This window comes from Apiospora marii (assembly GCF_038362585.1).
Source record: "Apiospora marii strain CBS 49790 chromosome Unknown utg000002l_segment0_segment0, whole genome shotgun sequence".
Taxonomy (NCBI): domain Eukaryota; kingdom Fungi; phylum Ascomycota; class Sordariomycetes; order Amphisphaeriales; family Apiosporaceae; genus Apiospora; species Apiospora marii.
In genome coordinates this window covers 1,756,725-1,770,187 of record NW_027117373.1, presented here as the reverse complement: position 1 = coordinate 1,770,187, position 13,463 = coordinate 1,756,725, and the positions used below count along the sequence as shown (strand labels likewise).

The 13,463-nt window shown below is 53.7% G+C and overlaps 6 protein-coding genes across 6 annotated transcripts; 3 read left to right on the top strand and 3 right to left on the bottom strand.

Annotated features, from left to right (window-relative positions):
* Positions 1-294: 294 nt before the first annotated feature.
* Positions 295-2,475, bottom strand: PG985_002236 (uncharacterized protein; the record flags this gene model as incomplete). The annotated part of the gene is made up of 1 exon (XM_066822005.1): positions 295-2,475. One exon carries the CDS (start codon positions 2,473-2,475, stop codon positions 295-297), a length of 2,181 nt encoding a protein of 726 aa, XP_066689437.1.
* Positions 2,476-3,951: 1,476 nt separating this feature from the next.
* PG985_002235 (uncharacterized protein) lies at positions 3,952-6,151 on the bottom strand (the record flags this gene model as incomplete). The annotated part of the gene is made up of 3 exons (XM_066822004.1): positions 3,952-4,098; positions 4,161-5,555; positions 5,618-6,151. Coding segments are annotated over 3 exons (2,076 nt in total), but the record flags the coding sequence as incomplete, so codon positions are not given.
* Positions 6,152-7,466: 1,315 nt separating this feature from the next.
* Positions 7,467-8,987, top strand: PG985_002234 (peptidase M24- structural domain-containing protein; the record flags this gene model as incomplete). The annotated part of the gene is made up of 1 exon (XM_066822003.1): positions 7,467-8,987. One exon carries the CDS (start codon positions 7,467-7,469, stop codon positions 8,985-8,987), a length of 1,521 nt encoding a protein of 506 aa, XP_066689435.1.
* A 713-nt stretch (positions 8,988-9,700) lies between these two features.
* PG985_002233 (uncharacterized protein) lies at positions 9,701-10,636 on the top strand (the record flags this gene model as incomplete). The annotated part of the gene is made up of 1 exon (XM_066822002.1): positions 9,701-10,636. The coding sequence occupies one exon, from the start codon at positions 9,701-9,703 to the stop codon at positions 10,634-10,636; it is 936 nt and encodes a 311-aa protein (XP_066689434.1).
* Positions 10,637-11,239: 603 nt separating this feature from the next.
* On the top strand, positions 11,240-11,863 carry PG985_002232 (uncharacterized protein; the record flags this gene model as incomplete). The annotated part of the gene is made up of 2 exons (XM_066822001.1): positions 11,240-11,246; positions 11,328-11,863. 2 exons carry the CDS (start codon positions 11,240-11,242, stop codon positions 11,861-11,863), a joined length of 543 nt encoding a protein of 180 aa, XP_066689433.1.
* A 36-nt stretch (positions 11,864-11,899) lies between these two features.
* On the bottom strand, positions 11,900-12,466 carry PG985_002231 (fungal cellulose binding domain-containing protein; the record flags this gene model as incomplete). Its single annotated transcript, XM_066822000.1, has 1 exon — positions 11,900-12,466. The coding sequence occupies one exon, from the start codon at positions 12,464-12,466 to the stop codon at positions 11,900-11,902; it is 567 nt and encodes a 188-aa protein (XP_066689432.1).
* Between the last annotated feature and the right edge of the window lie 997 nt (positions 12,467-13,463).

The window sequence follows — 13,463 nt, the reverse complement described above, 5'->3', positions numbered from 1 at the left end:
ATTAGGCTTGTATTATGGTCGTTGGTTAAGAGACTGCTTGGCGATCAAGGACACAACGATTTTGCCAATGATTATAGTCCTTTTTGGTAGACAGATATCTCCCTACTACCATGTAGGCATATCAAGGGGATTAAGATTGGGTATCAGCTTATAAGAGCCTCCTTCCGCACCGGTTGCCATCTTCCTCGCCTACCAATCAGATGTTCGGTGTCGCTTAGTATACATATCCTACAAACTTTCCCCCAAAACGCTGGCTATCCTTGCGCTCGCCATGATGCATCGGCCTCGAACCAATCAAAAGCCGCCGTCATCATCGCCGTAGGGGTCTTCCTCTTCTCCGTCCATGTCCAGAAGCAGATCGTTGTCAGAAAGCGCGCCGTCTCCGCCTTCATCATCATCATGATCGTAGGTGTCTTCAAAGGGATCATCGTAATCGCCATTGCGCAGCTGTTCCATGTCCGAATCGGGTTCGGAGCCGGCCTCGGGTGAAGGTGCCACGGGTACTTCGGAGCGGAAGAGCTGCAGTCGCTCAGCCAGCGAGGGTTTCTTCTGGGGCTTCTCGTCTTCCGATTCTTCTTCGTCGTCTTCCGAATCGCCCTCGCTTGCGCTTTCGTCCTCGCCCTGTTCCGTTGCCGAGTCTTCGTCATCGTCGTCGTCGTCTGATTCTGGCATGGCTGTCCGTCTCCGTCGCTTGTTTGATCGCGATGTAACCTCTTCATCCTCGGAGTCTGCCGTTGCAACGCGTTTACGACGCTTGCTAGGCTTAACCTGATCTTCTTCGTCGATCATATCTTCCTCCATCGCCTCCTCATCCTCCTCCTCGGAATCGGACATGACTGCGCGTTTGCGGCGCTTGCTTGGCTTAGACTGCTCTTCATTGTCGACCATAACCGCTTCATCCTCCTCCGAGTCTGACATAGCGACCCTTTTACGGCGCGTTGAAGGCTGGGCTGCGGTTGCTTCCGCGTCATCGTCATCACCTTCAGACTCATCGTCAGAATCTGCTAGCACACGGCGTCTTGGCCTTTGGGCATTGCGCGAAGATTCATCCTCTGTATCACTCGATTCAGCACCACTCTGGCCAGGCGAGTCGGGCTCGACACTGGAGAAGCGGGCAGACTCAGGTTCGACGCTAGAGAAGTTGGCAGGCTCAACCGCAGCGGCAAGGTCCTCGGGTTCTGGCGAGAAACCGTTGAAAACAGATGTATCGAATTCTTGTTCTGAGTCGCCGTCGAGGACCTGCAAGTCATCTTCGTCTTCCGAATGTTCATCCTCGTCGATCGAACCATCATCGATGCCTTCGCTTTCGTATTCGTCAGGATACATCTCATCGTCTTCATCCCCCGAAAACTCATCGTATTGCCAATCTTCGACCGCTTCCCAATTGCCGTCAGCTGGGTAGAGCTCCCTGAGCTTGTCGTATCGGTGCACACCAGAGCCCTCGAAATCAAATACCACTATCGGCCATATGACTTCCTCTCCTATCTTGATGACAGAACATGTCTGGCCGAGCGAAGCCTTGCCGGTATTATTGTCTGTACCTTCGTCGACGTGAGTATCATTGTCTGCACCTTCGTCGTCGTGAGGACCATTGTCTACATCCTCCTCGTGGCCAAATGATGGCAGATTGGCGTGCTCGCGTTCCTTGCCTTGAGGCCAGCAGTAAATGGCCTCGTAGTCCTCACCCAGGCCCGTATCCAGCTCCTCCACCTGAAGATGGTATGTCTGGACTGCATCAGACCCACACCACCGCAGACTTCTAGTTGAGTGCGTGATCGCTTGTGTGACGAAGTACGTCGACTGCAAATTAGGCCAATGCGGACGTTCGGCAGTAAGTAGATCTTCATATTGGTGCTCGGCTGTGCCCTCAAGGTCGAGGGCGATGTTGCGAATTCCCGTGAACACGTCGCTGTCTTGCCATGAAGATATGGATGCAAAGTCCCTGAAGTATCCAGATACCATGATGATATCCGTTTCCTTCCGGTAGCGAATAATGCCAGGCTCTCCGCCTTTCTCGATCGCATCAGGGTAGTACTTCAAGGCATATTCACGAGATTCTTGGTGGGTGGCCAGGACGGCTCTTGCTGGTGCAGTTTGGCGTTCCAATAAAGGGCCTTCATGGAGCTCATTGGCACCACTGAAGGGCATGCGAAAACCAAAGATGCGGGCCGGGCTTCTCATATCCTGATCGAAGAACTCCCAGATGCGTTGACGAAGCTCGAGCGGTAGACGGGTGAATTGCGGGAACGACTCGAACTCAAATCCATCCTCCGAGCCATCATCTGTCTCACCTTCTTCAGACTCGTCGCCAGATTCCACAGCCTCGACGTCCAGAAACCCATTGTTTCCCTCCTCGTCCTCCTCATCCGACTCATCAGAGCTGGATTCATCGACATCATGGCCGGTTTCATCATGCTCAGGAGCCACGGATCCGGAGTGTTCTGATCCCGACTCTGGCTCTGGCTCCGACGACATTTTCTATCAGATGAGGCTGATATATAATGTCGATGAGTACGTATTGGTTCGTCAAGCTGAGAGCTCCGGGCTGATTGACGCGACCAGTAGCAAGCAAGACGTGTACCCTGCAGATCTTCGAGGGCTAGGTCTCCAGCATAGGATTAGCGACTCGTGTATACTCCTCTCCAGGCAACTTCTCGATGTCAGGAACGGAAGCCGAGAAGAGAAAGCACGTGTATGACAACAAACGCGAACCTTGTGAGCTGTGGCTGTGATTGCCCATGCCAATGGTCTGTGAGGTCGAGGTAGGGATGGTTTTGAGTTCAGCCACAGAGCGGAGCTCCATGCGAACCTAAAATGATGCAAATGGGGCAGTCAGCTATGGTGGGGCTTATTCTACTAGCCCCTGCAGACAGGGCAGCAACTTTATATTGACAGAGATCAATTGATCAGTTAATCCATACAATGCACCTACTTGAACCTACTTGAGGTATTGAATACAAAATCGAGTATGCAGAGGGGATGAGATACTATCATGGACGGAAAGATCCATATAGCTTTGTAAAGCACCTACGCCATGATTCCACAATGTCATATTGTTCCTTCCGAATTCGAGACTGAAAACTTTTTATTTTCTTCCGTTGCGGGTACCCAGAAAAGTAGAAGGACAAATAATTCACCACTTATGATGTAACCTGGCCTAGGAAGTTCCTTTGTGAAAATCAACATCGTAGATGCCTATGCATTCATAGCATCCAGTGTCTGGCCTTGGGCTTCAACAAGATGTTGTCACACGGGTATGCTCGCAGGTAAATCGACAGGGGAAAATGCAGGGATTTGTATTGTCACAAGGTCTTCTGCGTCTTTTGTTTTAAAGGTGTAAGATACAACCTACATATACATGTACTACAAGGGTGCAATATCTACACCGATCCTAGAAAGACCCTTTGCCTCCTGAACGCCTTCTGCAGTCTGCAGACCCGGTATCATCCTGGTCTCGTTGCCAATCATCGCCGGATACACCATACCATGCAAACCCGACCGACGTACCGACCGACCAATTCGCCCAACCGACTGACCACCAGTGAGCCTTCTCGAGCTGAGGAAAAGAAAAGATTGGAGCCATCAACAACCGCCAAAAACCGCCGTCAAATGCTATGAATGGGAAGAAAGAAACAATCAGGTATCTACGCCACGCCATGCTGTTCTAATGAATCGTGTCTGTGTTGTGCGGCCCCTGTAATGATATGCGCGCTTCGAGTGAGGTAGAGATTCTAGGCGGGAGAAAAGAACGAAAGCCAAGGTTTGCAAAAGGGTATCGTTGACCCGACGTACTGAACAAGTGGATAGGAAAGAATGCAGTCAATGCAGAGGTATAGTGTGGACTTGGTCGGCGTTGTGGTCGGTTATGTAGAGTATAGCCACTACGGAACGGCATGAAGTATGCGGTCTCATACTTGCTCAAGCATTGAATGCCCGATCAAGGCCACAACGCTAGTATGCAAATGCCGGGAGAGATGGGGTCCAAGCAGTGAAGGATTTGTGTTTGGGCTCGCGCTGAAGTTCGGACAGAAGGTCATCCAACTCGGACCAGTTGTCCGGATTGTCTGCAAACTTTCGGTGCTTACGCGAAGCAATATGCTGTAGAGTTGCCATGTTAGTCGGTGTTTCTCATTATAAGATAGCATGTAGAGTTCACTTACGTCTTCAAAGTCTGCAAACTTGTCCTGGCAATTCTCGCAGTAACCAGGTTTGGGGTCACGCTTCTTCGCCGCCTTGACAGCGGCTCGCTTTTCAGCTTGAGCACGCGCCTTGGCGTCCTCCTCTTCATCCTCCGCGCAGGGAGCAGCGTCGTCAACAACATCCAATCTACGACTCGACGTGCGGCCGAGCGTGAGGGCCCTTCTGGTCGTGTCATCCCGAAGACTGGGGTCAACACTGCCCGCGCGCCGAGAACTAAGATCGTGGGAGCTATTTCTCTGGAGGACCTTTCGTTGCAGACCATGGACTTCCTTGCTCATCATACCGATGGCTCCAGGTGTTGCAGCTGTGGACGAGATCATCTGTGATCGGATGGCAGACGTAACATTAGACGGCTGAACTCCTGAAGCAACAGGCTCGCCTCCAAACAGCCTCGTAGTACCAGCACGACTTGTGAAGTTGGGGCGGAACTCGAATTTGTTTCCAGGCTTCATCGGGTTGATGAATTCAGTCGAGGTGACACTAGAGCCTCGGTTGTGTGCACTCTCCATCTCACCCAGCGATCGCTTGCCCGTCACCGCCTTGGCCAGGGGTGCCTCTGGAGGTTGCAGAGCCGACTTGGCATCAGCCGCAGGCTTTGCTGTTACTTGCTTTGGCTTAGGCTTAGGCTTAGGCTTGGCCACCTCCCTGTGGTCGTAATCCTCGACGAAAGGACAACGGCCCAATGGTGCTGTACGGAATTGCGGCCAGTCACCATCGGCTTTGTCCGCCACCTTCTGGTATTCTCGTACCATAATGGGCTTCTGCTTTTCCTCAAAGTCGTAGATATAGACGTAATATCCCTTGAAGTAGTGGAGCTCCTGGGTTGTAACCGTAGGGTCGCGATCAGAGGGTCCATTGACACGTTCATTCTGCAGGAGCTGGAGAAGGTTAGGCTCGTGAACCGATCGGGAATCGGTGTGGCTCGTCCTGACGCTCCCGCTCTTCGATCCGCCATAGGCAATGGTCGCACTGATCAGCAAGTCCTCCTCCAAGAGCATCGACAACATTCTTTGCAGTTTATCCATCGACCAAATCTTCTTTCCCATCTCGCGGGCACGGTGGAGCACATCCATGTTCCTCTTTGGCCTGGCATCCTGGAGTTGGGTCAAGGGCCGCCGGCTGGGTACCGCGCTGGTGGAAGTTGTGTCAAACAACTTCCTTCTAACTGATGGCGTTCCATCGGTCACACGGTTCAACAGCGACGGATTGATGGTTTGCACTTGTTCATGTCCATCGTGGATTTCCGTAGCAGCGCTGGCAGCTTCTTCCTCTCGTTGCCGGGCACTCTTTTCGGGAGGGATCGAGCGGGTCGTTACCACATGCGTGATATCGTTAGAGAAGAACTTGTCCTCGCGCTGTAAGAAGATCCTGATTAGTGAATGGTACGACGTGCTGGTCCAGATGCGGGTTTACTAACAGCTCCGAGTTTCTCGATTTGCCTTCCCAACTTAGCGCGGACCTCGGTGGGGATGTTCTCGAAATAGAAAACCATTCGCGGAAATCTAGCCCGGTGATGTTCCTTCCATTGCCGGATTTCTTCCAGGTCTTTCTCAGTATATTTGCTGGATCTGCTCTCAGAATGTTGCGTTTGATGGTGACCCATCCTCTCTCGTGCCAATCTGCTCTCATATGTACTGGTGGTGCGCCGTGTCTGCAACGGGACCTGCGGCTTGGCCATTCGCTTCGAGGGTGAGTTCAGTGGCCGCGGAATGCCCGACTCTAGCATTTGCTTCTTTGCCGGAGGAGGTACTTGCCCGTAGGCTTCCTCTCTTTGCTGGTTTGCATACGAGCGCTTCTGCTTGGCAGCCGCAAAGGCAGCGGCGGAGCTACGGATGGGCGAATTGGCGACATTCTGGTTGTTGGAGAGAGGGATACGTCTGGCTGTTCCCGACATGTTGGTAGACAGAGGGTCGAAAATCGGGGATAGCGATACTGCTGCCATATAATTGCCCTATATCATGCTGTGGACGGCTCTTGGGTTAATGTGAAACTGTCGACTACTGGGCAGTCGAGAAGGAAAGTCGGGCTCGTATGCCTGTCTGGTCGCGAGTTCTGAAAACCGTCGAGTAAGTCGTCACTTCGCGTGGTTGATGCAAAAACACAACCAATGAACACACTAGGTGTTACGGGAGATGGTGAAAGCCGGGGCGTGTTTGTTGCCTGCTATTGGTGGAGACCCAAACACGTCAGTTTTTGGTATCTAGCAGGGGAGCCAGTATCGTATCAGAGACACGAGATAGAGGTCGAGTATAGCATTGATGGAAGAAAAGCCATACCAGAAGTTAAAAAGGCTTAAGCTGCAAAGTCACAAACTGCAGCTGCCAGTTTGGGGCAGAGTTTGGTCGTCGAGGTTAATAAACTTGAATAAGTTCTGCTGTTGCTGATTTTGGGGGAGGGGCAAGGGAGTTTGTAGCGTGGCCGGGTCGAGCGGTGGAAGGCTGGCGGGCTGGCTGGATGGAGTACGCGAAGCGTGACACACACACAACACGCTCTGGTTGGGTGCCGGAAACACGACCAAGAAAACGGGAATTAAGAGGGCATTAGAGATCCTGCAGCGAAATAAAATTATGGGAGAGTTGTTCAATGGCCAAAACGACACGAGATGCACCTGGTTTGCCGGGTTAGTGAGGTCGTGGTCGATAGAGGCAACTGCCTTAACACAAGAGGTGATTCTCCGGTTGGGTGTGTTTGCAAGACAAGCAGGCAAAGCAGCAGGAGGAAGAGCGATTGATTTGCGCCAGAAAGCCTGGACTGTGTTGCTGCCGTGACTAGGACTTGGCGCTAAGGCCATAAATTAATCAGCGATCCTCTCAATAATAATAACATTGCACGGGCCGCCCGTACTGCCAAAGAGCAAAACCTCCCCCACCCGCTCCACTGAATTGCACGCGACACTGCAGCACAGCAACCAGCCCGAGCTTGGCCGGAACGGGAAACCTGGGCCAGAAAAAAGTGATCGTGGGCGGGCATCGTCATCGTTCCATCTACGCTCTCTCCGCTACTGGACCTGCGATCTGATCTGGAAATGGCATTGATGTTTTGATTGCCCTCGTTCGCAATTGTCCGTCCGTGTCGCAGGCGCATTTCGAGTGTTGTTATTAGTGTTTATTCGTAGCAGTTTCGCTTGGTCGTCTAGGAATCACTTGTGTGTTATTCTCCTGCGCTGTTTCTCTCTCTCTGCGTTGGTCTGCCTGGGCTTTCCTGCTGAATACCTAGCGATGAGGCCCGTACCCCAGTGACCCTGTGTTACATCACTCTTTTACAATATGAAGCTGGCAAGGCTGCCGACATCGTCATGGCGCCAACTTGGCTTCCAAGCCAGGCGGCATGCTTCAAGCCTCCCGCCCTGCCATCGTGCCAGAGTTTCTGCGCCGGCGCAGCCACCTCAGATACAGTTTCCGACCTCTTCGGCCGTACTCCCGCTGCCCCGCCGCTCATACTCGACATCCACGGTTCCGGCCTCCAATGTACTCTTCGGCCAGCCCGTTCATGAGACACATCCTCATATACTTGCGCCGGGCGAGCTTACACCTGGCATAACTGCCCAAGAATACCACGACCGTCGCGCACGTCTCATAGCCTCTCTTCCGCCCAACTCTGCCGTCCTCCTGCCCTCGGCCGACATCCAGTTCAAGTCGGGTGCGGTCTTCCACGCTTTCCGCCAGGAAACTGCTTTCCTCTACCTGACCGGCTTCTGCGAGCCCGAATCGCTTGCCCTTCTTGTTAAGACCGACGACGACTATATCTTCCATCTGTGGTGCCGCCCCAAGAACCCCAAACAGGAACAGTGGTATGGGCCATGGAGTGGCATTGATGCGGCTCGCGACGTGTGGAACGCCGATGAAGCCGGGGACATAGGCCGTATCGAGTACGAGCTTGGCACCGCTTTGAAGGACGTCAAGAAGATCTACACAGATGCCGAAATAACAAAGTACGGTGTTCCTACCAAACTAGGCAACACGCTGCGCACTGCTGCGCCAAATGCCGGCATCGCACCATTGAGGCCGGCACTCAATCCCTTGCGCGCCATCAAGTCGCCTGCCGAAATCGCTTGTATGCGCCGCGCTGGCCAGGCATCTGGACGTGCTCTCACCAATGCTATGCGTCAGCCATGGCGGTACGAGAAGGATCTTGCGTCCTTTCTCGAGTACGAATACCACAAAGCAGGCCTAGAGGGGTCAGCTTACATACCCGTCGTGGCTGGTGGGCAAAAGGCTTTGCTCATTCACTACGTACTGAACAATGGACATCTGAACGAAGACGAATTCGTCCTCGTCGATGCAGGTGGGGAGTACGGCACATATATCACTGACATCACGCGCACATGGCCCGCCAATGGCAAGTTCTCGCCCGCGCAAAAGGATTTGTACGAGGCGGTGCTTTCAGCGCAAAGGCACAGCATTAGCCTTTGCAGGGAAAATGCCGGCACCACCCTAGACAAATTGCATTCGGTCACAGAAACCTCCCTAAGAGATAACCTGCGACAGCTGGGTTTTGACGTGGGAAGTAACCGGATGGATACCCTCTTCCCGCACCACGTGGGCCATTACATCGGACTCGATGTACATGATGTACCGGGGTATTCCAGAGGCACTACCCTGAGAGACGGCCACTGCATCACCATCGAGCCAGGCGTCTACGTGCCTGACGACGATAGATGGCCCGAAGCCTTTAGAGGCATGGGTATCAGAATCGAAGATAGCGTGGCTGTGGGCGAGGAGCACCCCTATGTTCTCACCACCGAGGCAGTAAAGGAGGTCGTCGATATCGAAGCTCTGAGGGATTAGTTAGGGATACTAGCGTCCCTAGACGATGGATGACATGAGAGGGGTTGTATAGACGGGGAGTTGACATGTATAAACTATATACTGCTTCTTGCAGTGCCCCCCCTGTACAACAATGATGAGTGTATGAAACAGAACGATTGTAGATTATTAACTTTTGGCTCACAGCGCAGCTTTTAGCAGCCGTACTGCAGCCATTTTATACCACGATGATGACATAAATACTAAAAGTTAGAAATGAAATACATGGAAGTCTCAAGCAAAGCGGGTAGGGTTCTTCAACAAAACTGCTTACTTACTCAGTCAAGACCAGCTTGATGCCAATCCCTGACAACCTACTTATTGAAGCTCATAGTCAGCCGAAGATCATCAGCTAAGTACGTGTGCATGTGTGGCTGTGCCACGGGCCAAACATCTAACATCGGCATATGTACGTTGCGACACAGAGATAGGTAGTAGTAGATGGTGCGACACAGGAATGCGTCCCCGCGTCATTATTTTCTTCATCGATCTAATGAAATGGCATCACCTCGGCACGGCAGGGGTCCGCTCCCATGATCCACATCGCCGATGGCTGCACCACATACGCTTGCACGCAAGGACGGTACCCATCTCTTCCATAGGTCCTAGACGAACATTACATCACTGTGTATCAGGGTATCCAAATCCATTTCATCAACTACTCTCTCTATCAAACCAAACGCCAGACTCCCAAGATGAAGTTCGATTTCGACAAGGACATCCCGGACCTCTCCGGGAAGGTCATCTTCGTGACGGGTGGCAACGTCGGTTTGGGCAAGGAAACCATCTACCAGCTATCCAAGCACAAGCCAGCACACATCTACCTGGCCGCCCGCAGCGCCGCCAAGGCCCAAGATGCGATCAAGGACATCCAGCAGCGCGCCCCCGACGCGGCCCCCATCACCTTCATTGAGTGCGACCTGACCTCATTCGACAGCATCAAGGCCGCCGCCGCCAACTTCCTCTCGCAGGCCAGCGAGCTGCACATCCTCATCAACAACGCCGGCATCATGGCGTGCCCTGCGGACGTGACCAAGGAAGGCTACGAGATCCAGTTCGGCACCAACCACATGGGCCACGCGCTGCTGACGAGGCTGCTGCTGCCGACACTGCTCGCGACGGCCGAGAAGGCCCCCGCCGGCGACGTGCGCATCGTCAGTCTGTCGTCCATGGGCGAGGCCTTCGCCGCCAAGGACCCCTACGCCGGCGGCGACGACGCCCACCTCAAGAGCGACATGGCCGCCCTGTCGACCTGGGTCCGCTACGGCAACAGCAAGCTGGCCAACGTGCACCACTCGCGGGCCCTCGCGCAGCGCTACCCCTCGCTCCGCTGCGTCGCCGTGCACCCGGGCGCTGTGCGCACGGAGCTGTCGCGCGGGCCGCTGGCCAGCTACGCCGCCTTCTCCCTCATCATGGGCCCGCTGCACTGGCTGGCCAACCAGTTCTTTCTCGTCGACGTGGCCGAGGGCGCCAAGAACCAGGTCTGGGCCGCCATCGGCCCCGACGCCCAGTCCGGCCACTTCTACTACCCCGTCGCCGTCGACGGCAAGGCCTCCGCGCAGGCTAAGGATGACAAGCTGTGCGAGCAGCTGTGGGCCTGGACGGAGAAGGAGTTGGAGGCACACGCATGATCTCTTCCCCTTTCCCCCGGAATCCGCATATGACTTCAGCTAGCATGTCATTTTCACTACACGCGCCTTGAACCTGCTCGGATTGGTGTGAGGCAGGCTTTTGTAGAAGAGGAAGGTTATCAAGCTTCCGATGTAACTTGCGTTGAAATAGACGAGATTCATGAAATAGAAATAAATTCCCGCTTACTGTGCCACTCATGCTTACTGTCCCTGCATATCATCCATGCAACCAATACAGGGTTACCAGTTACGGCAAGGTAGGACCGACCAACCAACAACATTTTATGCCGGATTCGGGAGACTGTGCCTTAGCCAACACATCAAGCATCGTTTATCAAAAACCAGCCCATTATCATTCAGTTACAGATCACGTATTTTTCGCGTTTTAGAAGGGAAATATGTTATAGTTATCGTTTACTGGAAGGCACAAAAAAGAATGTCCTAATTTCCTGTCATTCGATGGAAAACTCCTGGCTTCCAGAGTCCATATCCCCCTGGTGATATGGTCTCCCGGTCCTAATGTTGAAAGATTATTGATCTGTCGACCGGCTAGAAGACACAAGGCGAATTGACTACCCTACGCATCATTGAACACGAGACGCCATGGAGGGTATGTGTTCGTGATGCAGAGACGCTTGCCGCATGGGCTCGGTACGAGGGATTGAACCGAGATGGTACGCTCGCGTCCCAGTCCAACCGTTCACCACCACCACTGGTAGAAACGACAGGCGCCGTATCGAGTGGGAAATCGTAGTGGTTCCTGGTCCTACCCGAGAGCCGCGTCCCGCCCACGCTGACGTCGCCCAAAACCCCCTTGGTCTGGTCCGAGAACCCGTTGTCGGCGCGCCCCAGGTTCTCGGCCAGCAATCAGAGCTTGTCGCCTCGGGCCAGCGTCACGCTCACGCGGGCGGGGCTGTGGTAGATGCCGTCGATGACACTGCGGCGCACCCCGTTGACGTAGACGACGACCCGGTCGCGGGGGCTGCCCGACGCGCTGGCCGTCGCAACGCATCCGTACAAGATGTACCCGAAAACCTGTCCCGTAGCCTCCATGACGAGCGGCGAGGGTACGGCTTGACCTGCGCGCCCACCTGTGCCATGTACCCGGACGTCGCGTTCAGGAACGGTTGGTTGTTCGAGCGGATCTTCACCCCGGAGGGCTGCGAGACCAACCCGGGGCTGCCGCCCCTAGTCGCGCTCGACGCGCACGTAAGGCCCCGGACGTAGCACGGCTTTCAAGCCGGCATCCTGGATCTCGCGGAATCACGCCGCTACGTCGTTTCGGCCCGTGGGATCAAATTGTCCTGGAAACCTTTCAATGTCCTGCCAGTACACGTAGGATAGGATGGTATTCAGCCCCATCGCCTTGGCCATCTGCAGCCGCTGGCTCCAGTAGGCCCGCGGCACGCGCTGGGGTGGATCTGGCCGCCGATGATCTGGCGCTTTTGCCCGTTGACGTAGAAGGTGCTCTTGTCCCACGAGAAGGTGCCACTGCCGCTTGATACAGCATAATCCGTAGTCGATGTCGGAGGCTGCGTGACGCTCGTGCTCGTCGGGGCGCTTGATAGTGGCTTGGCCGACATAGTCTGCTGGGCTGACCCTATAGGATGCGACAGTCCTGATGAGACTGCCGCGATATACGCTCAGCAGGGGAAGGGAGAGCTCGCCTGCTATACAATGCGAATACCACTCGTTCTGGTATGTGCAGACCGCGCCGGACACGCATGGCGTCTGCCCTGTCCACCCCTGGCCGCCACACTGCCCCCACATACTTTGCTGGGCCGAAGCATCTATCACCAGAATGGCGAGGGACCCGAGATTAACCTTCATGTTAATGCACGTTAGATGCAGAGCAACCTGGTACACTGTTGATCCCATATGATTGCGAGCCAGGCCATCCTTGAAGTTACTCGTAGCATGTGCTTCTTATACCAGCTCCCTTTTCCCCTCCCTCTCGCCACGGCCTCTGAACCCTCTGAAGTATCAACTGTATAGATTCTCTATGATATCACGGGTGGTCTCTAGCTGCTACCCGAGGTCGTATTGATGGCATGGAAGCTGTGCGAGGTTTACGAGAATGAGAATAAAAATAAAGGTCATTTCAGTCAACCAGCAATTCGCCACCAATAACAATAGAAACAATCGCAATCACGGCATCTATTCGGTGTACCAGCAATGCCATTCGAGCGTTAAATATCTTCAAGTTGACCCACATTGCAACGTCGGTTTATGTTTCTTAATATATCTTGGAACACCTGGGTCGTCTTTGGGCTTCGCACCTTACGACCTTACGATCAAGAGGCCGAATTGGAATCATGCAATCTATAAGCATATAGGGCCTAGTCATTCCTGCATTTTGCCATGTCCCCACCACTTCTAGTCGGCATCATGCTGACTCTCTTGTGGCGAATGAAGAAGAGCATATGGACAACGAATACACCATGTGCACTGTTCCATTCCAAGCCCGTCCGAGTTGACGAATACTAAATAGAATCCGAATGGCCATGTCCGAAGCATGGTGTCTGTTTTGGAGGCCCGGTGTTCAAGCTCGGCCGAGTCCATGTTTCCGGAGAGGAGAAATGCCCAAAAACGTGCAAGTACCTACCGGATCTTGCCTCGGTGTAGAGAAACCGCGAAATCTGGCACGAAGAAAAATAACAACGCAGCGTGGCGGCTTTGTTTGGGCATGGGCCATCCCACGCATGTATGATGTCTCGACTCTGCAGCTCAAGACTCAAATTCTGCTGAAATAGACAGAGTAGATGCCGCTAGAGTCAACTTACCTCCAGAGTTCTGTCGTGGTCTGGAAGGAACATGGGGGCCTTCG